The sequence below is a fragment of the Psammomys obesus genome, unplaced genomic scaffold (assembly GCF_907164565.1).
Source record: "Psammomys obesus unplaced genomic scaffold, mPsaObe1.curated_primary_1811, whole genome shotgun sequence".
NCBI classification, from domain to species: domain Eukaryota; kingdom Metazoa; phylum Chordata; class Mammalia; order Rodentia; family Muridae; genus Psammomys; species Psammomys obesus.
The window spans coordinates 437,398-464,801 of NW_026596396.1; the positions used below are offsets into that span (position 1 = coordinate 437,398).

The window sequence follows — 27,404 nt, forward strand, 5'->3', positions numbered from 1 at the left end:
CTATCTATCTATCTATCTATCTATCTATCTATCTATCTATCTATCTACTTATTTATTTGAGACAGGATTTTTTTCTATTACCAAGGCCTATAATTTACTATATAAGCCAGATTGGCCTCAACTTTTCAGCAATCCTCCTGTGCCAGCCTCACAACGGCTGGGATTATAGGTATGAACCACCCCATCTAGATGCTTTGATTCTTTTGAAACAGAGTCTCATGTGGCCCAGGCTAGCCTCAACTCTATATGTAGCAGAGAATAACTTTGAACTTCTAATCTTCCTATGCTTACCTCCCAAGTGATAGGATTACAGGTGCATGCCATCATAGCTGACTCAAAAACATGGATTTCAATGTCAAGGGGGGAGGGAGGAGGTACAGAGGTAAATGAGCGGTTCAAAGCACCTTCTGTACAACCCTTGGGACTAGAGTTCAGATCCAAGCACCCATGTAACAGTCCAGGCCTCCCATGCATGTAACTCTACCTCCAAGGGAAGCAGAGGCAGGAAGGTCACTGGACATTGAGGGCTTCCTGCCTAGCCAAGAAAATGGGAGCCCTATGTTCAGGAAAAGACCCTACCTCAAAGTAATGGGTGGATAATGATGGAGGAGGACACTGAACCGTTTTCTGGACACATCACACTCCTATGGGTAAGTGTATCCACATACACACATGCACATAGACACACAAAGACACATACACACACAAAAATTAATAAGTGAATAAATAAATACTAAATATTTAAAAATGTTCATTGTGTTGTTTACTAGCTTTGTGACTACTGGTAGATAAACTCTAAGCCTCAGTTTCCTCCTGTAAACTGGGGACAGCCAAGCCATTCCATAGGTACAGTAGGGATTATGTGTATTTCTGAAATGTATGTTTTTAAAGTTCAGCCTAAGATGCTATATCCCTGAAGGCCACAGCATCCCTTTTCCTCACCTGAGCCCTGCCTAGTCCTGAGGTCCGTCCACGATGGTAGGTGCCTGGGATGGGTAAATCTTCACAACTGCCCTGGCGTTGCAGACATTGGATACTGAAGGAGGGCTTCCGACCTGGTGTGAAAAGAACAATGGCCATCCCTCTTGCACTCTGTTCTGCTAATCCTTAGGGTTCCCTAGGCTCCATTTTTTTTCTGGATCTGCTTACCTACAGGTGTTGGGGGCAGCAAACGTCGGCGTGGTACATGGTGCCCATTTACATGCCTCTGCGACCAGTGAGGTGGCAGAAGGACTGGGTTTGAGGGAGTCCCTGCCTGGTCATCCAAGTAGGGGGTCCTGTGGAGAACACAGAGCTGGCAGTGAAATCAGGTCTGGGATTCAGAGTTGGGGTACCAACACTCCTGCCCTCCCCTGCATGGCCCTTGTGGTGTAGACACTGTACCAGTCAGGGACTTCCTGTTCCTCATTCTGATTGTCCTGCTCGCCTTTGAGCTGAGTAGTTCCTTCTTCTGGGATAGTGAACATGGAAACCCTAGAGCTTCTCCTGGGGAAGTGATGCATATTAGTTAGACTAGGTCATAACCCCCTACCCCCGGTTCCCTGTTCCTTTCATCCCATGCATATCCCATCCCCTATTCAAACACTAGGATTTACAATTACTTTTAGACAGGATCTTACTATGTAGTCCTGGCTGACTTGCAACTCACTCTGTATACCAGGCTGGTCTTGAAAGCAGAGAAAGCTGTTTGCCTCTGCCTCTTGAGTGCTGGGATTAAGGGTGTGTGTCACCATACTTGATTTGTGTTAATCTTTTGCACTGCATTTTTAAATTTTTTTTGTTATTCTCTTTTTCATATTTCTCTTGTTACCTTGTGATTTGTCTTTGCTTTTTTTTTTTTTTTTTTTTTGAGACAAATTTGCTCTGTGTCTTAGAACTCTCTCTCTAGACCAGGCTGGCCTCAAATTCACAGATATCTGTCTCTGCCTCCCTAATGCTGGGATTAAAGGCCTGTGCTACTGTTGCCTCTCTCCCCTTTTTTAAAAACAGGGTCTCAGATTCTCCTTATAGCCAAGAACAACCTTGAACTCTGGATCCCCCCTGCCTTGACTCTATCTTTTAAGTACTGGGATTACTGCTCTGGCCCATCCACATATGACTCTCACTTGAGCCATTGAAATTTCTTTCCTTCCCAAAGTTCTTCTTGAAGGCCCCTAGCCCACCTTCCATGCCATCCAATACACTGTCTAGTCTTTCTCCATTCTCATAACCTTCCCCAGATGTTTGCCCAAACCTGTGGGGTTGGGATCCAGCCTGGAGCACATTGGACTGCCTGGAGTCAGGAGCCACCCCATCATCATCACTAGGCCTAGTTGAAAGAGACTCTGGAACTTTCTCACTGACAGTTGGAGACGCTGAATTCCTGGAGCTCCATCGAGATTGGGGCTGGGAGTCTACGGAGTCCTGAGGAGAGTAATTGGCTTAGTGTTTCATCAATGTAATGGCTAAGTTATTGATCAGTGTTTCCCTCACTGGTCCACGGGGAACATTGCTCCCTATGGGCTGAATCAGGTCTTGTTTTCCAACAGCCAGTGATAGGTATTGAATAGTTTTCCATTGTAGAGGAGGCTTCTCTCCAGAGACAGTATGGAATTCACTTAGGGGTCTGAGGGAGCGTTTTACAGGCAAGAGTTTTGGTGGGGAGTAGAAACTTGTCCTCACTTTGTATGTTTCTGGGTTGTCCTCCTCAACCTCCTGACCCACTGCCTCTTCCTCTTCTTCCTCAGAGTCATAGGTAAGGGCTTGTCGGATCTCAGGACCCAAGTCCTGTAAGCTTCTTAGACCAGCCTGTGGGTATGGATGGAAAAATTGGTAGCTAAAGGTCTAAAGTGCCCCTCTATGAGCTTGCTTCCCATACAAGAGTGTGTGTGCCAGGGCTTGGAGGATCCCTTGACCCCCTGTGAGGTCTAGGTCTCTGTTTTTTCCTCTGTGATGTAGGTTTCATGAGATCAAGAGGGAAGTCAGCCCCACACACGTGGCAACACAGCACCCTGTCCCTCAGACCTGAAGGGCAGAGGATGTGCTCCTTGGGGCTTCTGTTCCTAGTAGCCCTTTTTCTTTCCTTCTCCGGAATTTTCGGAAATAATCTTGGATCAGAAATGTGGCATAAAATTTGCCCACAGTGACCTCCTCCTCTGGGACAAGAAAAGAGGGCAAAGTCACACAGGGCTTTTCTACACTGCTACTGCTATCAGAAATAATCTGGGAAGACAATTACAGAGCTGGGGGTGGGCAGCTCACCATCTGGAGGGGGGATGACCTCATCCAACAATTTCTGCTTTATCCGCTTCCAGATCTTTTTGATGACCATCCGAAGCTCCTGGTTAGCTTGATCCAGGTTCCCTGCAATGCAGGAGAGTATGGAGCAGGGGAAATGGGAGAAGTTGCTCCTTATTGCTGCTGCTGGTGGGGACTTTGCTTTGAAGCTTCACATCATTACTATCAAATAAGATCTCTAAGCAGGTCTGGAGAAGTCAAGGTCAGCCATTTTGAGGTTCAGAGTTTGGAGATGTATGTCTGTCATTCTTTGCATTTGCTTCCTGAATCCTCCCCAGGGATCCTTTGACTCCTGATCCTCCCTTCCCCCATACCTTCTGTCTTGATCTTCAGGGATGTCCGCACCAGGGAGAAGAGTGTAGCATTGAATGTCACTGTTCCATCTGAGTTGAGGGGCACATTCATTGCCACAAGTCTCTATAAATGCAAGAGACATAGAACCCACTCTGGGAAAATGTTCAGAATGCCCAGGGCAGAAAGCTTTGTGAATTTAGTTATATACCCATCCCTACCAAAGACAAGTCCCTTTCCCTTCCCATAGAGTATAGAGCCTTCCTGGAGGGTCAGCAGGTGAGTGGGTGGGCAGGCACACAGACCTTGCAGGCCACTCGGTGTGGGCACAGCTTTCCAAATCCCAGTGGTGGCTGGATGCGTCTCAGCAGGGCAACCACGTCCAGGTGCTTGATGCGGCCCCTGGGGTAGTTGGAGAGGTACCACAGGATCAACACTACTCCTTTAGGTATTTCTTAAGTCCCCACCCCTAGCCAATCATTCCCTCCCATGCCAACACCTTAAGGCTCTGCAGGGAGGAATACAGATGGAGAGGTCAGAGAATGGGTCAGTAGAAACCCCTTTGCTGATGGGTGATGGAATGTGTGGATCTGAACTTCTGGGACCAGGGGGCCATGGAAGGAAGCATATTATCCCTAGGATTCTAGGTAAGAAGTTAGAGGGTATACTTGGCTCCAGGGTCATATTCAGACCAGATCCTCTTGAATTCATCGAGGTGGTGGGGTCCCAGAATAGACCAATCTCTGGTTAGATAATCAAAGTTATCCATGATCACAGCCACAAAGAGATTTATAATCTGTGGGTGAATGAGCAAGCAGAGTTAAGCAAAGGAACAGAGTTGGGTTTGGGGAATGAATAGGAGCTGGGATGATCTTTTTTAAATATTATTTTTATTTTTTATATTAATTACAGGTTATTTACTTTGTATACCAGCTGTAGCCCCCTCCCTGGGATGATCTTATATGGGTCACTGGGTTACAAGCTCTTTGGCCGAACTTATTGTTGGGGCAGCCCTCTCAAGATCTGGGAGGCCCAATTAAGTTGGACATCTCTGAATCACCGAAAACCAGCCCCCATGGCAATAATAGTGACTGTGGGGAAATGGTTCTTACCAGAAAGGCACAGAGCATGAAGAAGCTGATAAAATAGGCAATGGCAAAATTGCTACCACAGGTAAATTCCTCGCCTGGGCCAAAGTCAGACTCAGGGTCACATCGATTTCCAGGAAGGCTGGCAAGCATTATCTCTTGCCATGCCTCTCCGGTGGCACACCTGGGGAGGGTCAACCAGGGGTGGCATTCTGAGAAAGAGGCTATAAAGTCAAGTACAGATGGTGGTGGAGGTCAAGGGAATTGAGGGGATGACTTACTTTTCACCAGGGGTTACACTTTACATTTAGTAGGGGGGGTGTACGAGGGGGGCACTGTGGAAGCCTTTTCCTTTGTTTCATCATATGGACTCTGGAAACTGAACTTAGGTTGCCAGGCTTGGCAGCAAATGCCTTTACTTGTTGAGCCATCTTACCAGCTTCCATTTCAATGCTTCAGCAACTAACATGACCATGATAATGGCAGTTATAGAATATCTCTTACAGATGAAGGCACTGTAGACTAAAAAAGGGGGGGTCACATTTTACAGCCACCAAAAGGATGGCTTAGACTGGAATATTTTGAAAGACTACCTCAGATCACAGCCAGAAAAGACCTCTGCTTAAATGGAACTCAGGCTACCTTCATATTTGCATAGCTTAGGCATCTTGGGGCCCCCGAGAGGGTGTGTGGGCACCCTAGGTATTCTGGGGAGCAAGGTAGGAAGGAATTGGGGGTTTATCACCTGAACAGAAGCAGCACAGCCTGTGGAAAGGTCTGGAAATTGTTGTTTCGATTTATCTGTGTGCCGTCCTGAAGAGCCACCTTGCCAAACATCTATAGACATACAGAGGCTGTGTGCTAGGGGTGAACCTGTGCTCCCATGTGTTCCCATCCACTTCCCACTTCTTAATACCTAAGGGATCCTCATAATCTTCAAAGCAATTAGTCATGAGTCCATTCTACACATACAGACTTACCCTGGGTCATCTAGTTTGTCTATCTTTCTGCCCCTCCACCCCCATGGGTAGGTCTATTGCTATCCAGTTTCTCAGACAGAAGGGTTCCAGAGGAGTATTCTCTAGGGTCTCCGCTTACCTGCATCCCAATGACTGCATAGATGAAGAATATCATTGCTATGAGAAGTGCCACATAGGGCAAGGCCTGTGAGAATGGGAAGGGGACAGATATTTCAAGTGCAGTTAGAGAACTATACATCCCAGAATGCATCCTTCTCCCCCAGCATGGGCCTGCTGGGAGATGTAGTTTATGCTCAAAGTCTCTTGGATTACATGTGTCTCCCAAATGTGGACACAACATTAAATAGAATAGGGTAAAGTTAGGGAAGCTAGAGGCATGTTAGGAATTGAGAGCCCAGAGAAAAAGAAAGTTGAAAATGGTGGGTTCGACATGTCATAACAGACTGGGAACTGCACTTCTGAGTGAGGAATTACCTGGAAAGACTTGATGAATGTCCAGAGCAGTGTACGGATCCCCTCACCTTTACTGAGAAGCTTGACCAGCCTCATGACTCGGAAGAGGCGGAAGAATGTGATAGATATGCGGGAGCTGTCCTCTGAACTCTGGAGTTAGGGATAGAGTTGGGGGGGTGCTCAGTTTGCACCAGCTCTAGCAGCTTATTTTCCTCATTCCTTCTCCCTCCCAGTTCCCAAAGATCTTAGAAATCAGGCCTAACAAAGGTTAGGGAGAATTTCTAAGGACTTGTGGGCTGGGAGAGATGGTTGAAAAAAAAATTCCTGTTGAGGGTGAGAAGTTACCTTGCCAAGATGGCCTCCATGCTGATGGGACATATGGCCAAAACAGAGGTGATAAAGGAGATGATATAATCATATGCCCAATGGGAAATGATGGTGCACACCCAGGGAATGATGGGGAAAGTTATCTGGTAGTAGATCAAGATGGTTATAAAGTTTTAATAGGGTAGAAGTAAAAAGAGCAAGTAAAGGAGATGGTGGAGCAAAGATACTGAAGGAAAGAATAGAGTTAAAATGTCATGGAAATAAGAAACAGTGGATGATCATTAGAGAAGCCAGTGATGCAGAAATACAATTGGCAGCATTGTCAGTCAAGGTCATTACCATGTAATACCCATTGGATGAAATGCTGGAGCCAATGGAGCCAATAGGTTATGGTCACAGAGCCAGGAAAGAGCCAGTATAGGGGATGATGGAGCTGGTGGAAAAAGTAGAGCTAACGAAGTAGTCAGAGGGATGATGGAGCCAAAGCAGGAGTCAATGGAGGTGATGGAGCCATTGGAATGGGGTAGAGATAATGAAAGAGATAACAGAAATAATAAGGGAGGCATTATTCTATTATTCTATTATTGTAATTAGGAGGTAGCAGAGCCCATTGGATAGGCTGAAAAAAATGAAATAAGGGAGGTGGTTAGAGGAAGGAGTACTTTGTTAGAGCCCAGCAAGAACTCAAAAAAGATTGATCTAGAATGAGGCGTGCTCAATCTGTAGGACTGGGAAGGATGTGAGTGAGAGCTGTCTACCCAAGTGAAAGAAGGCTCTAGGGAGAGGGTAGAAGGGTTAGCACAAAGCACAGTTCTCACATTAACTTCTGTCACAGCAATGTCCACCACACTGCCCACTACAATGAGAGCATCGAACGTATTCCAGGCGTCTGCAAAGTAATGCTGTGGACAGGAAGAAAACAGTGTACTGTGTTCTCTTAGCCAGCAGACTAAGGGAGGGGACCATTGGATAGATGGTACTGAGGAGGCAGAACCTGGCTTGGACAAAAGATAGCCTGTACCTGGGTCTCTCTCACTCCTTAGTGTTATGACTACTTGGTTGCTACTCCCCCACCCCAGGCTATGGAATGTGCTTCCTCCCCAAGGAGTTTATTCACTGGGTGTGGGTCTAGGGCATACCTTGGGTTTGAAGGCGATGATTTTAAGCACCATTTCAACAGTGAAGAGGCCAGTGAAGACCATGTTGAGGATGTCCATGGCATAGTTAAAGGGAGCAGTCTGTTCATAGTGCTATGGGAAAATCACATGAGGACAGAGCCTAAGACAGAGTCACCCTACACACAAATACATAGTCCCTGACCTGAGCCTGGGTACATGGAAACACTGCCTGATAAAACTGTTTGCATTGTTTTTCTCTTCTTATGGACACTGCAAAGCCCAGTACTTTTTTGTTGTTGTTTTCGAGACAGGGTTTCTCTGTGGAGCCCGGACTGTCCTGGACTCCCTTTGTAGACCAGGCTGGCCTCGGAGTCACAGAGATCTGCCTGCCTCTGCCTCCTCGAGTGCTGGGATTACAGGCGTGCGCCACTGGGCCTGGCTGTAAAGCCCAGTTCTTGATTCTCAGAATGCCTTTCATTAAGGCAAGGGTCATTCTGGGAATGAAGCATCAACATAAGTTTCCTGCTGGTTGACAGCTTCTGTGAAAATATTTTTTATTTCACTAAAATATGCAAGAATTAGCTGGGTGGTAGTGGTGCATGCTTTTAGTCCCAGCACTCAGGGAGCTAGAGGCAAGTGGATCTCTGAGTTAGAGGCCAGCCTGGTCTACAGAGTTCATTTCAGGACAGCCAAGGCTACACAGAAAAACCCTGTTTCAATAAACAAACAAACAAACAAACAAAAAGGCAAGAACTGCTGCTTGATGCAACATTTTTTTTTTCTTGCTTGAGTTTGGTATTGATGTCTGAAATAGTTGTTTTGTGTTCATGAAGTAAGGACCAACTTATAGCAGAATGGTGCAGCAGGAAGATGGACAGAGCCTGGGTCACTGATCAACAATGAAAAGACAACTTCAATGTTCCTCAACATTTGAGATAAATAAGCAAATTACACTGACTCTAGGATGCACAACCTTTTTCATTAGAATCTGAGTTTGTAGTGTATTCTATAATCCACAACAGCTTGCAACAGTCATTGTGAAAACCATTGTTTTCACATTCCAGTATCTTTAAAAGCAGAATGCAGCTTTTGGCTATAGATTTAAAGAAAGGTTACAATATGATGCCAACTTAAGGCTCTGTCAGTTAGGCAGAGATGGGGGAAGGGGGTTGTTATTTGCAGCCCAATGCATTCTTAATAGCTCTCAAGGAATTGTGTGAAAAGGACAAATGTCTGCCAATGGTCAAGATGGACGGTTCAGACCTGCATGGCTAGGGCAACCGTGTTGAGCAGGATGAGCAGAAACATGAGGTACTCAAAGGCAGCGGAGTTCACAGTGGCCCACACGCGGTACTGATGCGGATTCTTGGGGATGTATCGGCGGAGTGGCTGGGCTTTGAGGGCATATTCCACACACTGGCGCTGCATAGTGGTATAGGGCATTGAGTGAGCAGGGGAGGTTCCCACGGTAAGGGGAGACAAGTTGGTGGCCATGGGTCAGGAGGTTACCTGGTTCTTGTCCAGCTCACAGTTTTGGTATTCTTGTTCTCCCTGGGCACGAAATGTGATGATAACAAAACCCACAAAGATGTTCATCATGAAGAAGGCGATGATGATGATGTAGACAATGAAGAATACTGATATCTCCACATGGTAATTGTAGATAGGGCCCTCATCTTCTGCGTGTGCATCTATGGCTTTGTATAGCAGCCTGTAGGAGACAGTGAGTGTTTGGGGGGAATCCCAGCTTCCTCCAACTTCCTCCCAGGCTACTTATCATACTCACCCCCAAATCTTCTGTCTGACATACCAACTCCCCCTAAATTTACAACCTAATCACTTGTAACTTCTATATATCTACAAATAACTCCCCACAAGGCTTTTAAAGAGTCCTAAATCTTTAGGGTTTTTGTTCTGTTTTCTTTTGAGACAGGGTCTTACTATGTAGTCTTGGCTGTCCTGGAACTCAACTATGGAGGTTAAAGTGGGCTACACGGTGGTAAGACCCTGACTCAAGAAATTAGTAGGTAGGGATGTAGCTTAATGGTTATGTCATTTGCCTAGCATATACAAAACATGGGTTCAATTCTCAAACACTTTAAAGAGGAAAAAGGAAAGAAAAAAAAAAAACCTATCCAGTCTTAAGATTTTCATTACATCCCCAAGATACACTCTCATCCCTTCCCAAGTGACCAAGTGATGCCAGGCAATTATCTAGAATTATCTTCCCAGTCTCTTGTCACTCTCCCCACTCTCCAAGGCCCTGCCCCTCACGCAGGCCAGCCTTCAAAGGTAGAGACAGTGAACAGGGCCATCATGGCTGAAAGGACGTTGTCAAAGTTGAAATCACTGTTGACCCAGAGCCGCTCCCGGACCAAAGGCCGTGACACATCTCCATCAGGATAGATGAGGAAGGAACCTCTGTGGATGTTGTAGACAGGTTAGATGAGGGAGGATGAATGGGGAGCTGTGGCAAAGGGTCTAGGATCTTTATTATGGATGTGGCAGCACAAAGTGGTGTACCTAGACAACTTGGGTTCACATCCTGCCCTTTGATTTCCTGGTTGGTTTAGTGTAAACCTTCAGTCTTATGCAATTTTTGTTTTCACCATCTATCTAAAAGGGGAGGATACTAACAGAATCCATCTCATTTGTTACAAGGGTTAAGTAAATCAATGAATGACTGCTAATTATGAAGGTTCACATGTATATAATACCATTACTTGTGAGGCAGAGGCAGGAAGAAGTTAGCAAGTTTGAAGACATCCTAGTTTATGTGCTTTCCAGGTCAGCCAGAAGCACACACTGAGACCATGTCTTATAATAAACAATCAAGATAATAGGTAAATCAAGTAAGACATAGTGGCACATGCTTGTTACCTTGTTTTTTTTTTTTTTTTTTTGTCTTTTTATTATTTTGTCTTTTTTTTCCCAGAGCTGAGGACCAAACCCAGGGCCTTGAGCTTGCTAGGAAAGCGCTCTACCACTGAGCTAAATCCCCAACCCCGTGGCACATGCTTGTAATCACAGCAACTCAGGTGAGAGAAGATGAAACTGGTGAGTTGCAAACAATTTTGAGAGTTTTAAGGCTGTCTTGAAACATATTGAAACCAAGGCTCAAAACAAAACAAAACAAAAACAAATAGGTTCTTGCTTTTTTTTTTTTTTTTTTTTAAGGTTCTTGCTTTTTAACCTGATGATCTGAGCTCTATCCTCAGAACTCACATGGTGGAAGGAAAGAACCAGTTCCCTCAAATTCTTCTCTGATCACCACACATATGCAATGGCATGCATATTCCCCATATGAATAAATACGTGGATGCAAAACAACGACAAACAAGACTAATTTCCAGAACACAGTTGGCATAGCACCAACATCATTGTCATTAACTATTTTTGCCATCCAGGGGAAAGCAGTTCTGCAAGTGGCCAAAGTTTCTTAGCACTGACTGTATGCCAGACACTGTGCTGGCTCACCATACAGACACTTTACTGTGTATACATATTCCATGCACTGACTTTTTACTTCTCTTAATGGCCCCATGAAACAGGCACTCTTTTTATTCCCACTTAATCTCTTGAACTAACTGGGGCTCAACAAACTGAATAAATGCCTCCAAGCCTCAGGAAGTGGGTTTGAGTCAGGGATTCCTGTCTTCATGGTCTTTGCTTAAAACCTCCTCCCTCTACAAGCAGCTTGAGATGGAAGCTGGCATTCAGAGCAGGAAATGGCAAGCGGGTCAGGGTGGAGGGTAGGTAACACTGAAGAACGTGGTAAAAGGTTATGGGGAATGTTTGAGGGCTTGCTGAGATAGATATAAGGGCCTCTATGATATGAGATCTCCTGAGGTTTATCTTGGAGCCTTTAGGGGATTTCGAGGGTCTTGGGGACTTTTAGGAAAACAGACATGTTTAGAGTTTTTGGTAAGAGGTTGTAAGTAGCTTCAGGGGCCTTAGAGAGTTCTGGATTTCTCTATGTGATCTGGGAGTGGTTCTGGGTCCCATAGAGGGCAAACACTCACTCACTTGCATTCTCTCAGGGTGTGTTTGGCCTCATCAGTGCAGCTGTAGAACTTTCCCTGTAGGGAGAAAATCCGTCAAGAAGATTTACCATTCCCCCTCACCTTGACCCCTGCCTGGACCTCTCTTGGGGTTTCCTGTACCTTGAAGAGCTGAACACCAATGCAGGCAAACATGAACTGGAGGAGGGTGGTGACAATCATGATGTTCCCGATGGTCCGGATGGCCACGAATACACACTGCACCACATGCTGCGGGAGTGTGTGGTTGCAAGTCAGAGTCAGGGATACATGGTCAAAGGGCAGTACCGTGGGAGAGCGGGTGTGGATAGCAAGAAGGAATAAGTGATTTCTAGGCAAGCATATGTAGTCACACGTCAAGGACATGAATCAGAGAAATGTGGCTATTGGTATAGCCACTTGTGCGGAACATGGTTCAGACCGTATGGCCAATAATGCATGGTCACTTGTGGAGTTCAGGCTGCAAAGTCATGTCTTTGTGCAAATAGTCAGTTGGATCAGTGATCCTGACCCAGAGCCTAGGTCATGTGGGTTTGGGTGAGCTGGGCTTACTTTGAGTCCCTTGGCCCTGTTGATGGCTCTGAGAGGCCGCAGGACTCGGAGTACTCGGAGAATCTTCACAACTGAGATAGCACTGGAGCTGTGGAACGGGAAGTTTTCAGGCCCCAGTTAGGGCTTGGTCTTGGTTCTGGAAGGAGTGGGGTGATCAGGGGGAAGTGTGACTCACTGGATGCCAAAGGAGATGAGGGACACGCTGACCACAAGCAGATCCAGCATATTGAACCAGCTACGGCAGAAAGAGCCTCGGTGTAGGAAGGCCCCGAACACTGTCATCTGGGGATCAGATGAGATTGGACTAAACCTCAGACCTGAGGATAGCAGGTGGGGAGGAGGGGAGAAAGACCAGAAAGATATGTGCTGGGGGTAGGCAGAAAATATGTTGGGCAACTGAGGGAATGGTTTGCGGTCCAATAATCACCTTTAGTAGAATCTCCACAGTGAAAATGGAGGTGAAGGCATAATCAAAGTATCCCAGAATCTGGGAAAGTGAGAAAGATGAGGAACATTGTTATAACTAAAGGGGATTGGTACATATTTGTGTGTCTTCCTTCCCTTCTTTCCTTCCTTCCTTCCTTCCTTCCTTCCTTCCTTCCTTCCTTCCTTCCTTCCTTTCTTCCTTCCTCTCTCTCTCTCTCTCTCTCTCTCTCTCTCTCTCTCTCTGAGACCTCACTCTGCAGCCCCAGCTGGCCTAGGAGTTGCAGTAATCCTCCTGCATCAGCCTCTCAGGTACTAGATAGAAATCCAAGCAGGTACCCATGCCAGCTTGTGTGTGCACCTCTCAGGATAAGTCTTGCTCTCCTTCTTCCTTCCCTCTCAGCATCAGGAAAGACTTTTATAAATACCAAAGGTTAGGCCATCTGAGATGAGGGCTTAGATTTAGATTCCCCTGTCTCTACCCAGCCACATAAGTGCCCTTGGCCTGTTTAACGTGAGCAGAGATTCCCTCCTCCCCCCAGTCAAATCCTGATCCTGATCCCTTGCCCACACTTCTCTGATTATGGAAACGGTTGGTGGCACTGTATTCTATACCATTACTGATCCTCTTTCCTAGCCCAGTGAAGAGTCTTCTCCTGGTTCCTACTCTGGCTTTAGCTTTGTGCCCAGGAGAATGTCCTTGTGAATTCCTTCTAACCCTCAGCCATGGACTCACATGGTTGCGGAAGGAGTGGGCTCGGATGGGGTCCTCAGCAGCCAGGGACACACTGCTGAGGATGATGAACACCAGGATGAGACTGGTGAAGATATGATGATGTATGAGAGTGTGGCAGGCTTTCCGAAGTCTGGGGAGTGGAAAAAAGGCAGGGATTAGAAGCCAGGATGAGAGATTACTGGGAGATCCAAAGGGATATATCTTCGTTCCATTGCCTTTTAGATAGTTCAGGGGCTCCACATCTGGCCAGCCCTTGTTGCCCTGTCCTACTGCCACTCCTATCACTTACGGGTTGGTTTGGCTGAGGCAGAAGAAGGCACTGCCTTCAGGTATGGGTAGCACCTTCTCCTTGGGTACAACTTCATGCAAGAGTTCCACATGCCCTGCACCACCTTCCTCTTCCTCCTCCTCTTCCTCTTCTTCCTCCATGTCTGGTGCTGGGAAAAGGGCAAAAAAGAAAAATTGGCTGAGAAAAATCAATGAGAAGCTCCTGGAATTCTGCTTGACATAGGATAAATTCCTCCCATTTCCTGCTCAGATTCTTAGCTCCTCAGGGAAGGGATCATATGTCTGCTTTGTTTAATATGGTGTGCCCAGCTCTTAGAACAGCACCCAGGACACAGTGAGAACCTGGGAAATGTGCTTAGTGAGTGTTATGTGCACACACAATTTGATAATAAAGGCTCTAAGAAGGCACACAGTAAAATAAAATGTCCATTTCTCTTGTTTAACCTTGGTATCCCAAATGTTGTTGGCTACACACCAAACCCATTCATTCACCTCAGAATAATCATTTTTGTCATGCTCAAGATTTACGTAGGGCCTTGCACATGTTATGCAAGCACTCCACCACTGAGGTACATTCCCAGTCCTTATTTATTTATTTTTTGAGATGGTGTCTAGTGTCTCTAATACAGTCCATGCTGACCCGGAACTCACTATTTAGGACACGTGTCTTTGAATTTGCGGCCTTTCCCAAGTGTTAAGACTACAGGCATATACCACCATGTCTATTGCCATCAGGGTGACACTGGAAGAAGAGTCTGCTGGCCAGAGATTTTTTTTCAGGAGTTGGTTCTCTGGGTTCTCTTCCCAAGACTCCATGTCTCCTGCACCTGACTACTTGCCTGCTCCTTCACTTTTTGCACCCTCCACTTCCTCATTCTCTCCACCAGGTACCTGGAGACAGCAAGACAGGAGTCCTCAGTTGGGGAAGAGATGCTAGGACATGGACACAAAGGAGGCACAGAAGGGAAAGGCTACTGTGGAAACGGATTGGCAGAGGATGAGGTTGAACCCATGCACACATTGATAGGAATGGGTGGGAGGGGAATGTATAGACAACTTCTTTTCTTTAAGATTTTTTTTTTTGAAACAGGGTTTCTCTGTGTAATTCTGGCTGTCCTGGAACTCACTTTGTAAACCAGTCTGGCCTCAAACTCAGAGCTCTGTCTGCTCTTCCTTCCAAGTGCCAGGATTAAAAGCATGTGCCACCATTGCCTGGCTGAATACTTTTTTTTTATTATTTTAAATTATGTGTGTGTGTGTGTGTGATGGAGGTGACCTTAGAGGCCAGAGGACTTGGATCTCCTGGACCTGGAGTTACAGGTGGTTGTGATCTGCTTGACATGAGTCTGTGAACCAAACTCAGGTCAGATCAGCAAGTACTCTTAACTTCTGAGCCATCTCTCCGGATCCCCCACCCCTTTTAATAAATAGGGTCTCACTCTATAGCTCTGGTTGCCTGGAACTCACTCTATAGGTCAGGCTAATTTGAAGCCCATGGGGACTCTCCTGTTTCTGCTGGGATCAAAGGTGTTCATCACCACACCCAGGCTTCTAACTCACCGACACTGTGTTCTCCTGAGGAGGATTTCCTTCATTGTTCTTCTCTCTGCTCAATAATAAGCAGATTATTATTATTATTATTATTATTATTATTATTATTATTATTATTATTATCAGAAATAAAGGCTGATTGCTACAGGTAGTAAGATATGGATAAGGCTGGGGTGGGCACTGCTGTCAGGGCAGACCTTTCTTGGGTCTGCTTTTTCTGTTCTCAATGCCAATAGTCTATCCTCTCAGTAGCCAGAAGGAGCCTGAGAAATCCCAACACTCCCCTGCCTATCTCTACCAAGAACAAAAGCCAAAATCTCATTCTGGCTCGGAATATCCCCAGTCTGGTCCTTTTATTCCTCCCATCTAACCCCATTCTCCTTTTGACTGCATTTCTGCATCACTGGTAGATGTGTTTGTTTGTTTTTGCTTGTTAATGGTGCTGGAGATGGAAACCAGAACTCCAAAACAGGTAAATTTCTTTCCTCTAAGCTATGTACCAAACCCTGGTGTTTTGTGGTGGCTATGTTAACACCACCACCATCTCAAAGGAGCAATCTTATTGAACTTCATCTCCTACATAGTCTTAATATGGAACCCAGGTTGGCCTTCAACTTTTTATCCCCCAACCTCAGCCTTCCAAGTACTGGGAATATAGGTATGAACCTCCAGGCTTGGTTTCATTTTTCACTATTGCTTTGCTCTCTTTTCTGTTCTTTCAATACTTATTATTAACATATCTTTTTTTTTTTTTTGAGACAGTCCATGACTGGACTGGAACTCACTATGTAGACCAGGAGGCTCTCTAACTCAAAGAGACAAACCTGCCTCCAAGAGCCACAGCACCTGACTTATTAACATATTCTTAAAATTACATGTCTATGCTCTTGTATTTTGCCTGCGTTCTTCAACCTGAAACAGTAAGGACTCTGGCTGCCTCAGTCCATGCTGTCTCCCTAGCATTTGCAACAGGGCCTAGCACAAACTGTCTGCTCAATAAATGTGTGCTGAATGGATTAATTCATTAGGCCTATATCTGGAGCTAGGGATTCCCAGCACAAAAAAAAGTCCTGTGGGATGTGTGTTTGTGAGCTCCAAGTCAGAGATCTTAGGGAAAGGATGTCTTGGAGATGAAGCCAGACTCACTTGCCCTTGTCTTTGGCAGTGCCTGCATCCCCACTGGCTAGGTTATCCACAGCAATGGCAAGAAACACGTTCAGCAGGATGTCTGGAATGAGCTCAGGTTGCAAAGACAGAGAAATAGCCTGCCTGTGGGCTGCCCAGGCCTGTCCCCCCATCCACCCTCATCCTGCTCTCTTCAGCCCTCCCTCCCCAAATCTCTGAGGATACAGTTGCCGCAGATGAAGAGGATGATAAAATAAACACACACTAGCATCCCTGGGAAGAAGGGGCCACCATAGGCCATGATACCATCATACATGACCACGTTCCAGTCTTCACCTGTCAGGATCTAGGGATAGAGCGTCATCAAAAAGTTCTTGGGACTTCCTATAACTCCAGGCCCTACCAATACACACACACACACACACACACACACACACACACACACACACACTTCAGGGTCATCAGGCCATACCTGAAAGACAGTAAGGAGGGCTTGAGGGAAGGTGTCAAAGGTGCTTCTCTTGGTGTGGGTCTGGTCGAAGTTGAACTTGCCCCCAAATAGCTGCATGCCAAGCAGGGAAAAGATGATAATAAAGAGAAAGAGGAGAAGCAGCAAGGATGCTATGGACTTCATGGAATTGAGCAAGGATGCAACCAGATTACTCAGGGATGCCCAGTGCCTGCAACAGAGATAGAAAGCACAGAGTTCACATTTGGTCCCCTGTAGAGTCAGGAGTCAGGCAGACCTCCAACTTGGGATACATTGGGGAAAATGGGGTTAAAATAAACTTAGGTAGTGAAGTTGGGAGTGATTTCTGGAACTGAAGTGTGCTAAGAGTAAGAAAGGCCAAGAGATGGTGGCACACTCTAATCCCAGCTCTCAAGAGGCAGAGGCAGGTGTATCTCTGTGAGTTTGAGGCCAGTCTGTCCTACAAAGCTAGTCCAGGACAGCCAAGGCTACACAGAGGAACCCTATCTTGAAAAAAATAGTAAGAAATGAGGGTACCCCTAAGTTTGGAATTACAGTTGGCATTAGAGGTGTTGTGGGAGATGAAATTAGGGTGGGGGTGTAGATAGAATTGAGTTTCGTGTTGAGACTGGAATGAATTGGGCATGGGGCCATGGTGATTTGGGGTTGGGAAAAAGTTCTGATTGAAGGTTGGTATAGGAAAAGGGATAAAGAGGAGCTTGAGGCTAAGTAGAACAGAAAATGGGGTTGCAATTGGAAAAGGTTGCTGACAGGAGTAGAGATGCATCAGAGAATTGAGAGTGGCTCAGTGATGGGACTTGGGTGGGAGTTAGGGATGAGGCGGGAGATTGGGTTGGGTTTGGGATTAGAGAGTGGGCCAGTGGATGATGGGTAGTTGAGGTTGGGGTAAGAGAAAGCACTATGGCTGGGATAGGAGATGAGCATGGAGATGGGCTTGAGGAAGAGGGTACAGTTAGATTGGGAAATGGGATGGAGACGAAGGAGGCACTATTCCTGGGTAACTCTCCTCTCCATGAGGGTAGGAATTTGTTCTTGTTTTGTTTTCCTAGGGCCTAGAAGGTCAGCATGCAGCAGTAGGTGCTCAATGGGTGTTTGCTAAGTGAATAAGGAGGCTGATGAAATCATTGTCAGAGCTAGGGTGTGTAGAGATGGGGCTGGGTATTGGGCCCCATGCATACATACCTGGTGACCTTGAAGATCCTGAGGAGGCGCACACACCGGAGCACTGAGATGCCGAGAGGCTGCATGGCCTCCATCTCCACCAAAGTGGTTTCTAGGATGCCCCCACAGACCACGAAGCAGTCAAAGCGGTTGAAAAAGGAGGCAACATAGACAGAGGGGCCCAGACTGTAGAGTTTGAGAAGCATCTCAACCGTGAAGAGGCAGAGCAGTACTTTGTTGGCGTACTCTGTGTAGGAGGGGAATAGTAGGTGAGCAGGTCATGCTGACATTTAGGAAGCCAGGAGCTTTGGTGTGAGCTTGGGGTAGCAGAGAGCAGGCCAGGTATGAGCCAGGGTTTGACTGGGGTTAGGGATTGAGGTGACTTTGTAGGTTAGAGCGAGTGAAGTTTAGAGCTGGGCTAGAGGATCGATTTAAGGTGGGGGCCAAAATCAGCCTTTGTAAGCTCAAGACAACACCAATATCAATGGTACAGTTAACACCTAGGATTTATTATTTTTAAATTATTATTTTTTATTTATATCTTATGCTTTTGGTTCTGGTGACAGAACCCAGGGCCAAACACATGTACTCTACCACTGAGCTATACCCCCATTTCCAAGCCTAGGGTTTCTCTGGGACTGAACTGGTTTGGGGTGGGGTTAGAAACAGGAACAGTGACAAAATTGTGATTGTGATTGTAGGGAATAGTAACAGTTGATACTTGATGTAGGCCAAACAATATTTACAGCTGAGATCATGAAATCCTCCCAACCACTCCATGCCATGGATATTTATCATTATCTTCATTTTGTGCATGTGGAAACTGAGGCACAGAGAGGTTAACTTGTCCAGATAGCAAGGTGTTAAGATTTAGGATTCTAATTCTTGCTCTGCCCCTTGGGAGCTGAGGCCTGGAGGTTAGTAGATTGACATCAGTGCTGTCATAATGAGGACTCTCAACCTGAGCACTTAGGTACTAAAGTTCTAGCGGAACAAAGTTTGAGTTTGGACATTGAAAATACTGAGACTAGAGCTTGATGTGCATAGCAGGTACCACATAGGTGTGGCAGGGTGGGATAGGAGAGGCTAAGGTTTCTGCACTCATCTGGATTGGAAGGTAGTATCTAGAGTCACTGAGATGGTTAGAGAGGCTGTGCTTGAATTTTTGGGGTAGAGGGAGCAAGGGATAAGGAAGAGAGCTGGCAGGCTGAGGTAGACCTTGAGTCTGAGTGAGCCACAGAGGCTGCCCGTGATGCTCCGAAGCGATGGTCAATGTATTGAGGAAGACGAGCAGCAGTACTGCCCAGTAGCAGGCGTTGGACTTGACAGCCCGGCGGCAGCGTGCACGGAGACCCCGGTTAGCTCGGCGGAAGTGGCGGCTGAGCAGAGGAGAGCCCATCACCATCAGTGAGATGGCCTATGTCAGCCCGGTGTTCAGGGAGCCCAGAAGTCACATGGGCCTTGGAGGTGGGCCCAGTTTCAAAGGTATGGGGCCAAAAGTTTGCACAACTTTCACAACTTACCAAACCTTGGTTTTCATAATCTTGTTTCTAGAAATGATGGGAAAGGGAGGGGGTGTCATAAGGAGCTGAGAGGCAATCAGCAGCTGTGACTGGACATCAGGGGCCAAGGTCAGGGTTTGAAGCTAAAGTAAGGAGGAGGGTGGGTGCAGTCTGGGCTACTTAGGGTTCAAGGTCTGGGATCCCTCACAGGCAGCGTGTACAGCTGGCCAGGGTCCCCTCCTCTTCATCCTCGTCTCCTGGGGTGTCTGTCATGGAGCCAGTGTCACTGGCTGGGAGGCTGGCTGTGGGCAAAGTGAGGATAGAGGTCAGGACCCAAAGACTTTAGGTCCCACTTTTGGGTTTTTCTTCTGTCCTCTCACCCTAGCTTGCCCCGCCCCTTGCTGGAGTGATCCTCACCATGGCTGCTGGTGGAGTGTGTGGAACGAGTGGAGTGACTGAACCATCGTAGTCGCCCGCGCCTCCTATTGGTCAGCTCTGACAATTGTGGCCCTGTGGGGATAGATCCAACTGGGAAGGATGGCCTGGAGGGCAGAATTAGGGTCAGGTCTAGATGACAAGGTACTAGTTGGAGTCTTCGTATCTGAGTATGGGTTGAGTTTCTGTGTCCTGAGCTAGATTTGGGGTAAAACCTAGGGTGGCTGCAGGCTTGGTATGGGTTTCAGGAGGGCAATCATATCTGGGGTAGGAATGAAGTTGGGTTAGAACTGAGTTGCCTACGATGGCCGGCCCGTCCCTCTTCAGCAAGAGAAGCCAAGTTGCCATCTACTGAGGGGTCATGAAGGTCTAACTCCTCAGCCTGTGTAATCCAGTCCAAGTAGCCCCGAAGGTCCTCTTCCATCTGCTGCTTCTCCCGAAGCTTCTGAAAGTCACCTCGTGCTTTTGCCTTTTCTCTTTCCTTGGAGAACTCCCTGGAGCAGGAGGGGAGAAGACTACATAAGGAAGTCAACCCCAGAACCTTGCCTTTTTCATCCTAGCTGCGATAACCTTTTAGTTGCTCTTTGGATATGCCAAGGACATTCTAGCCCCCAAGCCTCGGCATTGGCTGTTCCTAGAACTTAGAATACTATCAACACCTTTGCAAGAGGTCTTGCCTGATTCTTAAAAGAATAACATTTATTTATTTATCGGGTGTCATGGCCTGTGGACCAAATAACAATCCAAGGGAGATGGTTTTCTCTCTCTCTCTACTATGTGGGTCTTGGGTATTGAACTTAGGTCATTAGGTTTCGCAACAAGCATCTTTACCCACAGAGCCATGTTGCTGGACTCTGAAAAAAAAAAATATATATATATATACATACATATGACCTCATGTACTCTAGGCTGACCTTGAACTTGTCAAGCAGCCCAGGTTGATCTTGAACTTGTTATTTAGTCAAAATGATTCTCCTGCTTCTGCCTCCTAGGTGCTGGATGATACATGTATACTCCAGAATTGCCTTGCTTGTATTTTTTGAGATAATGACTCATTACTAGCTCAGGGCCTCCCTAAACTTGTAATCTTTCCTGCCTCTTGCTGTTAGGTACAGATATGAATTGCTATACTTAGCTCTGCTGTTCCTATTTATTTCTTTAAAAAAAAGTTTTATTAGGCTGGGCAGTAGTAGCACAGGTCTTTAATCCCAGCACTTGGGAGTCAGAGGCAGATGGAATTCTGACTTTGAGGCTAGCCTGGTCTATAGAGAGAGTTCCAGGACAGCCAGGCCTACCCAGAGAAAGCCTGTCTTGAAAAACCAAAAAAGAAAAAAAGTATTTATTATTTATGTGTGTGTGAACCTGCCTAAGTATATGTACAATGTTTACATGCAGGGGCCCTTGGAATCCAGAAGAGGGAATCAGCTCCCTTAGCACTAATGTTACAGGTGGTTGTGACCTGTCATGTGGGTGCTGGCAACTGAACCTGGATCTTCTGCAGATACTCTTTTTGTTTTTATTTTTTTGAGACAGGGTTTCTCTGTGTAGCCCTGGCTGTCCTGGAACTCACTATGTAGACCAGGCTGTCATCAAACTCAGAGATCTGCTTGTCTCTGCTTCCTAAGTACTGGGATTAAAGGCATGAAATACCACACCCAACTTTGGCAACCATTCTTTACTGAGCTATCTCTCCAGCCCCAGATGTGGGTATTTTAATTGCATCATCTCCCTGTTTCTCTTTATTTTTCTTTTCTTTTCACAGTATACATTGTGTGTGAGAGAGAGATGTACACACATTTACTTATCATGTGTTGCTATTATTTGAATCTTCCTATGAAAATGCAATGCATAACAAACCAGGGGTTTTCACATTTCTTGTTCCATTTCTCTCATAGTGCGTGCCACACCATATATGTTTAAGGTTGAATGATGAAGGAACACATCAGATTAACACATCAGTGTGCTAAGGATTGAGCCCTGAGCCATAGACACGCTAGACAAGTGCTCAGACTTTATTTTTTTTAACTTAAAAAAAAAAAGGGAAGCAAGGTCTCACTAAGTTGTTCAGGCTGGCCTTAAATTGGATACTTCTGTCCCAAGTAGCAGGGGTTACAGGGTTGTACTGGCCAGCCTAGCTCATATGGGGTTTTTGAAAGATGCCTAGGAATTTAGAAGCACAAAAAGGCAGAGGGGGATTATTGTAGTGGAGAATATCCAGGCTTCTCACCCACTTAGGACTCCAAGCACAAGGTTGAGGACAAAGAAGGACCCAAAGATGACGAGGCTCACAAAGTACACCCAAGGTAGTTCATACCCCATAGCATCTTGCATCTGGAGAGAGAGCATATTTCTCTTATAGCATGCAGACAGACAACCTGAGCTGGGGAAGAAGGGCAGGTGCAGCCTCCAAGCTGTGAGAGGGCTTGTTCACCTCACCCAATAGAGGACATCTGTCCAGCCTTCCATGGTAATACACTGGAATACAGTTAACATGGCAAAGAAAAAATTGTCAAAGTTTGTGATGCCACCATTGGGTCCTGGCCAGCGCCCACGGCACTCAGTCTGGTTCAGTGTGCATGAACGCCCAGAGCCAGAAGATGCACAAGGCGACGGGTCCTCCTCTGCTTCCATATCTGCAGAAAAATTGGAGCCCAGAGCTATGAAGCAAAGTCAAACAAAGCAAAGTGGCAGTGGTTCCTGCCACTCTGGAGCCCCATCCTCATTGAAAGTTTGTTTCAATATTTTTAAGGCAAAAGTAACCCTGGGTTCCTCTGCTAAGGTCAAACCCCTGAAAGTTTCCATTTGAATCACTAGGAAGCTGAGTCCTTCCAACATGGGTCTGGAAAGAGTGAATGTGCATGAACCTTGTGAATTCATGAGAGTTTCTTGAAAAGAGGGTAGAGAATGAATCTACATAATTGCCTAAGGGTGAGCTGTGGAGTTTGCAGTATTAAATGCCGCTAGGCAGACTGGGTCTGTGGGTGGAGTCTTGTGATACCTGCACAGCTATTATTGAGGGAGGGTTGTATTCTGAGATTTAGGGCAGAGTGTTGAATACAGGTTTGGCTACACTGGGGTAGAACCGAAGGCTAGAGTCTTGCTAAGCTGAGCAGGCTTTCTAGAAACAAGAGGGGACCCAGAAGTGAAGGCAGGGGCCCTGTCCTGTCCTGTGAAAGGGTGTTGTCTGACCAGATCCCAGGAAGTAGCATGTCTTGTGCATGCGTCCGAGGAACAGCTCGAGTCCGATGATGGCGTAAATTATAATGACGAAGAGCACCAGCAGGGCAATGTGCAGCAGTGGCACAAGTGCCTTCATGATGGAATTGAGCACTATGTGCAGGCCTGTGGAGAGGAGGGATGGGCTCAGCGCATTTGTCCTCAGCCGAGCGCCCCACCTCCAACTCGGGTTGGGGGGGATATACTTACTCGGGACCCCAGACACCAGCCTTAGTGGCCGTAGCACCCTAAATGCCCGCAGTGCCTTCACATCAAAGCCTCCCGGCTTTCCTCCAGTATGCGGGGCATCACCTGGCCGCCCAGGTCCTTGCTCCAGCAGCACACTGAACAGCCTGATGGGGGAGCATAAGATGGGGAGGAGAAGAGTCAGGCCTTTGGCTCCCACCAGTTCCCTCCTTTCTCTTTAGAAAAGCACAAGTCTCTGTAACTGGAAACGCAAACGGTTTAAAATATGTTCATATTCCTGATTCTAGTTGCCAAAGAGCAGCTGTCTGAAGCAGTTGCTTCTCTGAGCTCCGGAACTCAGAGGATTGCGAACTAGGGTGGGGTGCCCCTCCCCTTGCAGATGCGCACCCGACCACAACGATGATGAAGTCGAGAAGGTTCCAACCATTGCGAATGTAGGCGCTGGGGTGGAGTACCAGCCCATAGGCCACGATCTTGAGCACCGTCTCCACAGTGAAAATCACGAGGAACACGTATTCTACCTGTTCCTGAAGGCAGAGCATGGGGTGGGGGTGGGGGAGTGAAGGCCTGGACTTATTTGGGGGCAGTCAGACACTGCGGGTGTGGGCGCAAGTTCACGTTGCTTTTGCCAATACCGAGAGTGGGGTAGGGTAGGCCCCGTAGGGTGGGGTCTGGGTGGATATCTTAAGCTTTAGCTCTAAAGGAAACTGCAGACTGGCTGGGGATGGGGTAGGACTCACCAAGTTGTGGTTAGCAGTGTTGGAGTCGTCCTCGGGGAAGGGGATATATACCCCCAATGCCACGCAGTTGGCAAAGATGGTCAGGAGAATGAGAATATCAAAAGGCCTCAGGTTGAACACACAGTTAAGGACCCAGGAAGAGTGATATTGAAAATTCCAAATTCTCTTAGTGCCCTCTCTACCCAGTTCTGATTCTAGACTTCAAGGTTCTGACATTCTCAGCCCTGCCCTGACCAAGGTCTTAACTTTGACTCCTCCCTCTCAACTATTATTATTATTATTATTATTATTATTATTATTATTATTATTAGAGTCTTATGTAACTCAGGCTGGTCTTACACCTCAAACTTGCTGTGCTATGTAGTTGAAGATGACCTGAATCAACTTCTGGTCTTGATTCCACCTTCTTATGGGAAGGATCACCACAAGTGAGTTTATGGGGTATTGGGGATTGAATCCTAGGGCTTTGTGCATGCTAGAAACACTATACTGACTGAACACTCCCAACTTGAATTTTTTTGGAGACATGACCATGCCATGTAGCCCAGGCTGTCCTTGAATTTCCAGTTCTCTGCCTCAACTTTCTGAGTTATGGGATTATAGGCATATGCAACCATGGACAGCTTAGTGCTTGACTCTTGATCCTGGTGACCTTCTCCTCTCTAGACTTCCTCTCTATTCTAGTTCTCTCTCTCTCTCTCTCTCTCTCTCTCTCTCTCTCTCTCTCGCTCTGTCTGTCGGTCTGTCTGTCTCCCTCCCTCATTTGCAATGCTTTGGATTCAACTAAGGGCATCTAATACACTAAATAAATGCTATGCCACTGAGCTAGTCTCCCATCCCAGAAATCTTTCCCCCCAGTATTTGATCCTTGATCTCTTGTAATCTCAGCTTTTCTCCATTCTAAGACTGACTTAATTCTTGACTCTTCCACCCTTGGTGATCCTTACCCCTTAGCCTCCCAGGATACTTCCACTCCACAATGCTGATGCAGGATCGACGAAGGGGATTGGTTAGGGTGAGGCAGAAGAGTGCTCGAGGTGATCTCTGAGCACTGGCCACAGTCTTGTGTTTGTTGTGCTGGGTCCTTCGTCTTGGGGTCCCCAGGCCTGATGCACCAGTGGTATCAGTCCCCACGGCTGGAGGCCCAGGACACAGTCCCCATTCAGGACCAGGGCCTGTGCCATTGACTGGGCTGGGCTCTGGGGTGGTGTCTGTGTGGAGAAACAGAGTCAGGGAAGAGATGGCATGAGACAATCAGAGCAATTTCTAGTCTAACCCCATCCCTCTGTTTGAAGAAAGAAGAACATGTCAAACTATGGAGAAGTGGGGCATGCTTGGGTTGCGGGTTGAGGGTTAACAATCAATGTTGGAATGAAGTTCAGGGTGGTGGGAGTTTGGTTGAGGAATGGAAGTGAGAGTACTTTCAAGCAAGGTAAGACTTGACTAGATGATCACCACGCTGTGCATTTTAACTTCAGGTCATATTTCAGTGGTGGATCTTGGGTCAGAGTGGGTCTAGCCTTCATTGGTATAGGCAAGAATGGAGTTTGGTTGAAGTTTTATTTAGGGTTGAAGCTGGATATTTGAATGAGTTGGGCTTGGAATTAGGATCAAAGTGAGGGATAAATTTTGAGCAGAGTTTGCATTTTGCATTGGGGTTTTCAGCACACAGTTTCAAGACTTTGTAGCTTTGTTTCAGTTTCTGAGATGAGTAGTAGGTTGGCCAGGTTAAGATCCCTAGCTTTGAAGGAAATAAGTTGTCTGAATTAAAATTCTTACTGCTATTTAGAAGTTAATACACAACCTTTTGGCCTCAATTTTCTTATATGTATAATGGGGGACGCCAATAATAGTTGCCTGCATTATAAGGATGTTGTGAGGAAAGCTGAGCTCAGTATTCTTAAGAATGCCTAGTATGTGATACTATTACTCTTTCAAAATGAGGAGATCGAAAGGAAAAGTTAGTAATTTGCTGAAGTGGCTGAGTCAGGAGTCAAACCTGGGCATTCTGACTCTAGAGCCTTACCATCTTACAATAGCATCAGCTGTATATTCTTGCTCTGTATTCATTTTGTATTTGTAAAAGAGTCTGTTCAATCTGGACAGGTGGCTCAGTAGCTAAGCGCACTTAGTGCTCTTCCAAAGAAATGGGTTTGGTTCCCAGCACCCACATGGCAGTTCATAGTCTCCCGTAACTCCAGTTATAGGGGATCTGATACCCATTTTTTTTTTTTACCTCTGCTGGCACTGCACACACATGGCACGCATACATGAACACACACACACCCACACCCACACACACACACACACACACACATATAATAAATTAATAAAAATTGAAAAAGGGTCTGTGCTATTTCTGGACAGCCGGGAAAATCACTCAGTAGCAGTACTGGTGTCTAGAGGTTAGGCGACCTTCAAGTTCACGATAAGGTCTGTGGCCATGATGAGGTTGCGACTCTAATGTCCCATGTGGTGGAAGTAGGGGATTGTCTTCTGGTTAGGAAGGTTTAGATTAAGGTTTAGTGTGAGGCCGGATTTGGAGTTAGAGGTGGAGTGAGTGCTAGGGTCAGGATTGAGTCTGGCTTTCATTTCGGAACTAAGGCTATGAATTAAGTTGGTGGGCTATTGGGGTTAGCACATAGGCTAGGTTGTGGTGCATCAGAGATCAGGTGGAAAAGAAGCTCTATTAAGGGGTGTCTAGTACAGGAAGAGGGTGATGACATTCTAGTTCCCCCAGAGACTCTACAGAAATAGGATCCAGGTGGGCAGTAGGTAGGTGAGAGGGTGAGGGTGGACCAGAGCCCAGGGTGACTTCAAGGGTCTTCAGGGGTGGATGGCTGCTCTCACCTTTCCCGCCTTCAGATTCCGACATCCTCCTCTGGAGATGTAAGGGCCATCTGCATATAGTCCCCCCCTTCTCCTCTCCCAGCCTTAGAGGGATTAAGGTCAGGGGGCGGGGAATAATAGTATCAGTTGGGAGGGTGAGCAAGGGAGCAAATGGGATATTTGTAGGGCCGAGATTGGCAAGTGAAAAGGCACTGCTCAAGTGCAAATAGATACCTGCATTAAGCAGGCAGAACCTAAAGAAAAAATGATGTGATTTTTCCAATAGCATATAACATTTGACGTACATAGGAAAAACGTAATATGTGCATTATCTCTATGAAAAAAAGTCAAATAGTAACTATCAAAGGGATGTAAAATGGAGAAATATATGACATTTAGTGATGATGTAAAATTTTCCCAAAGTGATCTCTTTGGCATTTTGCGTTGGCTATGCCAAACAAAATCTCAGCATGTTTTTCTTTTGAATTGACATTCTTTGAGATTACAAGGGATGAAAAACAGCCAAAACCTTTTTGGAAAAAAAAATGGGAGAATTTACCATATCTGATGTAAAGG

The 27,404-nt window shown here is 46.3% G+C and overlaps 1 protein-coding gene across 3 annotated transcripts in view; it reads right to left on the reverse strand.

The window, feature by feature from the left end:
• Positions 1-26,874, reverse strand: part of Cacna1f (calcium voltage-gated channel subunit alpha1 F) — a 27,957-nt gene extending 1,083 nt beyond the window's left edge. Inside the window, exons 1-46 of one of the 3 annotated variants that reach the window (XM_055597497.1) lie at positions 26,850-26,874; positions 24,967-25,210; positions 24,000-24,105; positions 23,647-23,786; positions 23,263-23,405; positions 23,026-23,178; positions 22,273-22,469; positions 22,064-22,167; positions 20,175-20,330; positions 19,819-19,913; positions 19,610-19,703; positions 19,423-19,449; positions 19,118-19,278; positions 17,921-18,146; positions 16,721-16,928; positions 16,474-16,594; positions 16,270-16,351; positions 15,133-15,178; positions 14,412-14,463; positions 13,574-13,715; positions 13,285-13,414; positions 12,553-12,612; positions 12,301-12,407; positions 12,126-12,213; positions 11,697-11,804; positions 11,560-11,612; positions 9,808-9,954; positions 9,043-9,244; positions 8,797-8,955; positions 7,555-7,665; positions 7,234-7,317; positions 6,434-6,454; positions 6,110-6,238; positions 5,754-5,819; positions 5,401-5,492; positions 4,680-4,839; positions 4,236-4,363; positions 3,873-3,969; positions 3,591-3,693; positions 3,241-3,342; positions 3,004-3,134; positions 2,662-2,787; positions 2,234-2,403; positions 1,384-1,485; positions 1,150-1,277; positions 943-1,055 (exon numbers count right to left, since the gene is read on the reverse strand). In XM_055597497.1, the coding sequence (XP_055453472.1) occupies positions 943-1,055; positions 1,150-1,277; positions 1,384-1,485; positions 2,234-2,403; positions 2,662-2,787; positions 3,004-3,134; positions 3,241-3,342; positions 3,591-3,693; positions 3,873-3,969; positions 4,236-4,363; positions 4,680-4,839; positions 5,401-5,492; positions 5,754-5,819; positions 6,110-6,238; positions 6,434-6,454; positions 7,234-7,317; positions 7,555-7,665; positions 8,797-8,955; positions 9,043-9,244; positions 9,808-9,954; positions 11,560-11,612; positions 11,697-11,804; positions 12,126-12,213; positions 12,301-12,407; positions 12,553-12,612; positions 13,285-13,414; positions 13,574-13,715; positions 14,412-14,463; positions 15,133-15,178; positions 16,270-16,351; positions 16,474-16,594; positions 16,721-16,928; positions 17,921-18,146; positions 19,118-19,278; positions 19,423-19,449; positions 19,610-19,703; positions 19,819-19,913; positions 20,175-20,330; positions 22,064-22,167; positions 22,273-22,469; positions 23,026-23,178; positions 23,263-23,405; positions 23,647-23,786; positions 24,000-24,105; positions 24,967-25,210; positions 26,850-26,874 (5,439 nt within the window). Of the gene's footprint in view, positions 1-942; positions 1,056-1,149; positions 1,278-1,383; positions 1,486-2,233; positions 2,404-2,661; positions 2,788-3,003; positions 3,135-3,240; positions 3,343-3,590; positions 3,694-3,872; positions 3,970-4,235; positions 4,364-4,679; positions 4,840-5,400; positions 5,493-5,753; positions 5,820-6,109; positions 6,239-6,433; positions 6,455-7,233; positions 7,318-7,554; positions 7,666-8,796; positions 8,956-9,042; positions 9,245-9,807; positions 9,955-11,559; positions 11,613-11,696; positions 11,805-12,125; positions 12,214-12,300; positions 12,408-12,552; positions 12,613-13,284; positions 13,415-13,573; positions 13,716-14,411; positions 14,464-15,132; positions 15,179-16,269; positions 16,352-16,473; positions 16,595-16,720; positions 16,929-17,920; positions 18,147-19,117; positions 19,279-19,422; positions 19,450-19,609; positions 19,704-19,818; positions 19,914-20,139; positions 20,331-22,063; positions 22,168-22,272; positions 22,470-23,025; positions 23,179-23,262; positions 23,406-23,646; positions 23,787-23,999; positions 24,106-24,966; positions 25,211-26,816 lie in introns of all 3 variants that reach the window. The other 2 variants (XM_055597496.1, XM_055597498.1) reach the window with 2 other exon arrangements.
• Between the last annotated feature and the right edge of the window lie 530 nt (positions 26,875-27,404).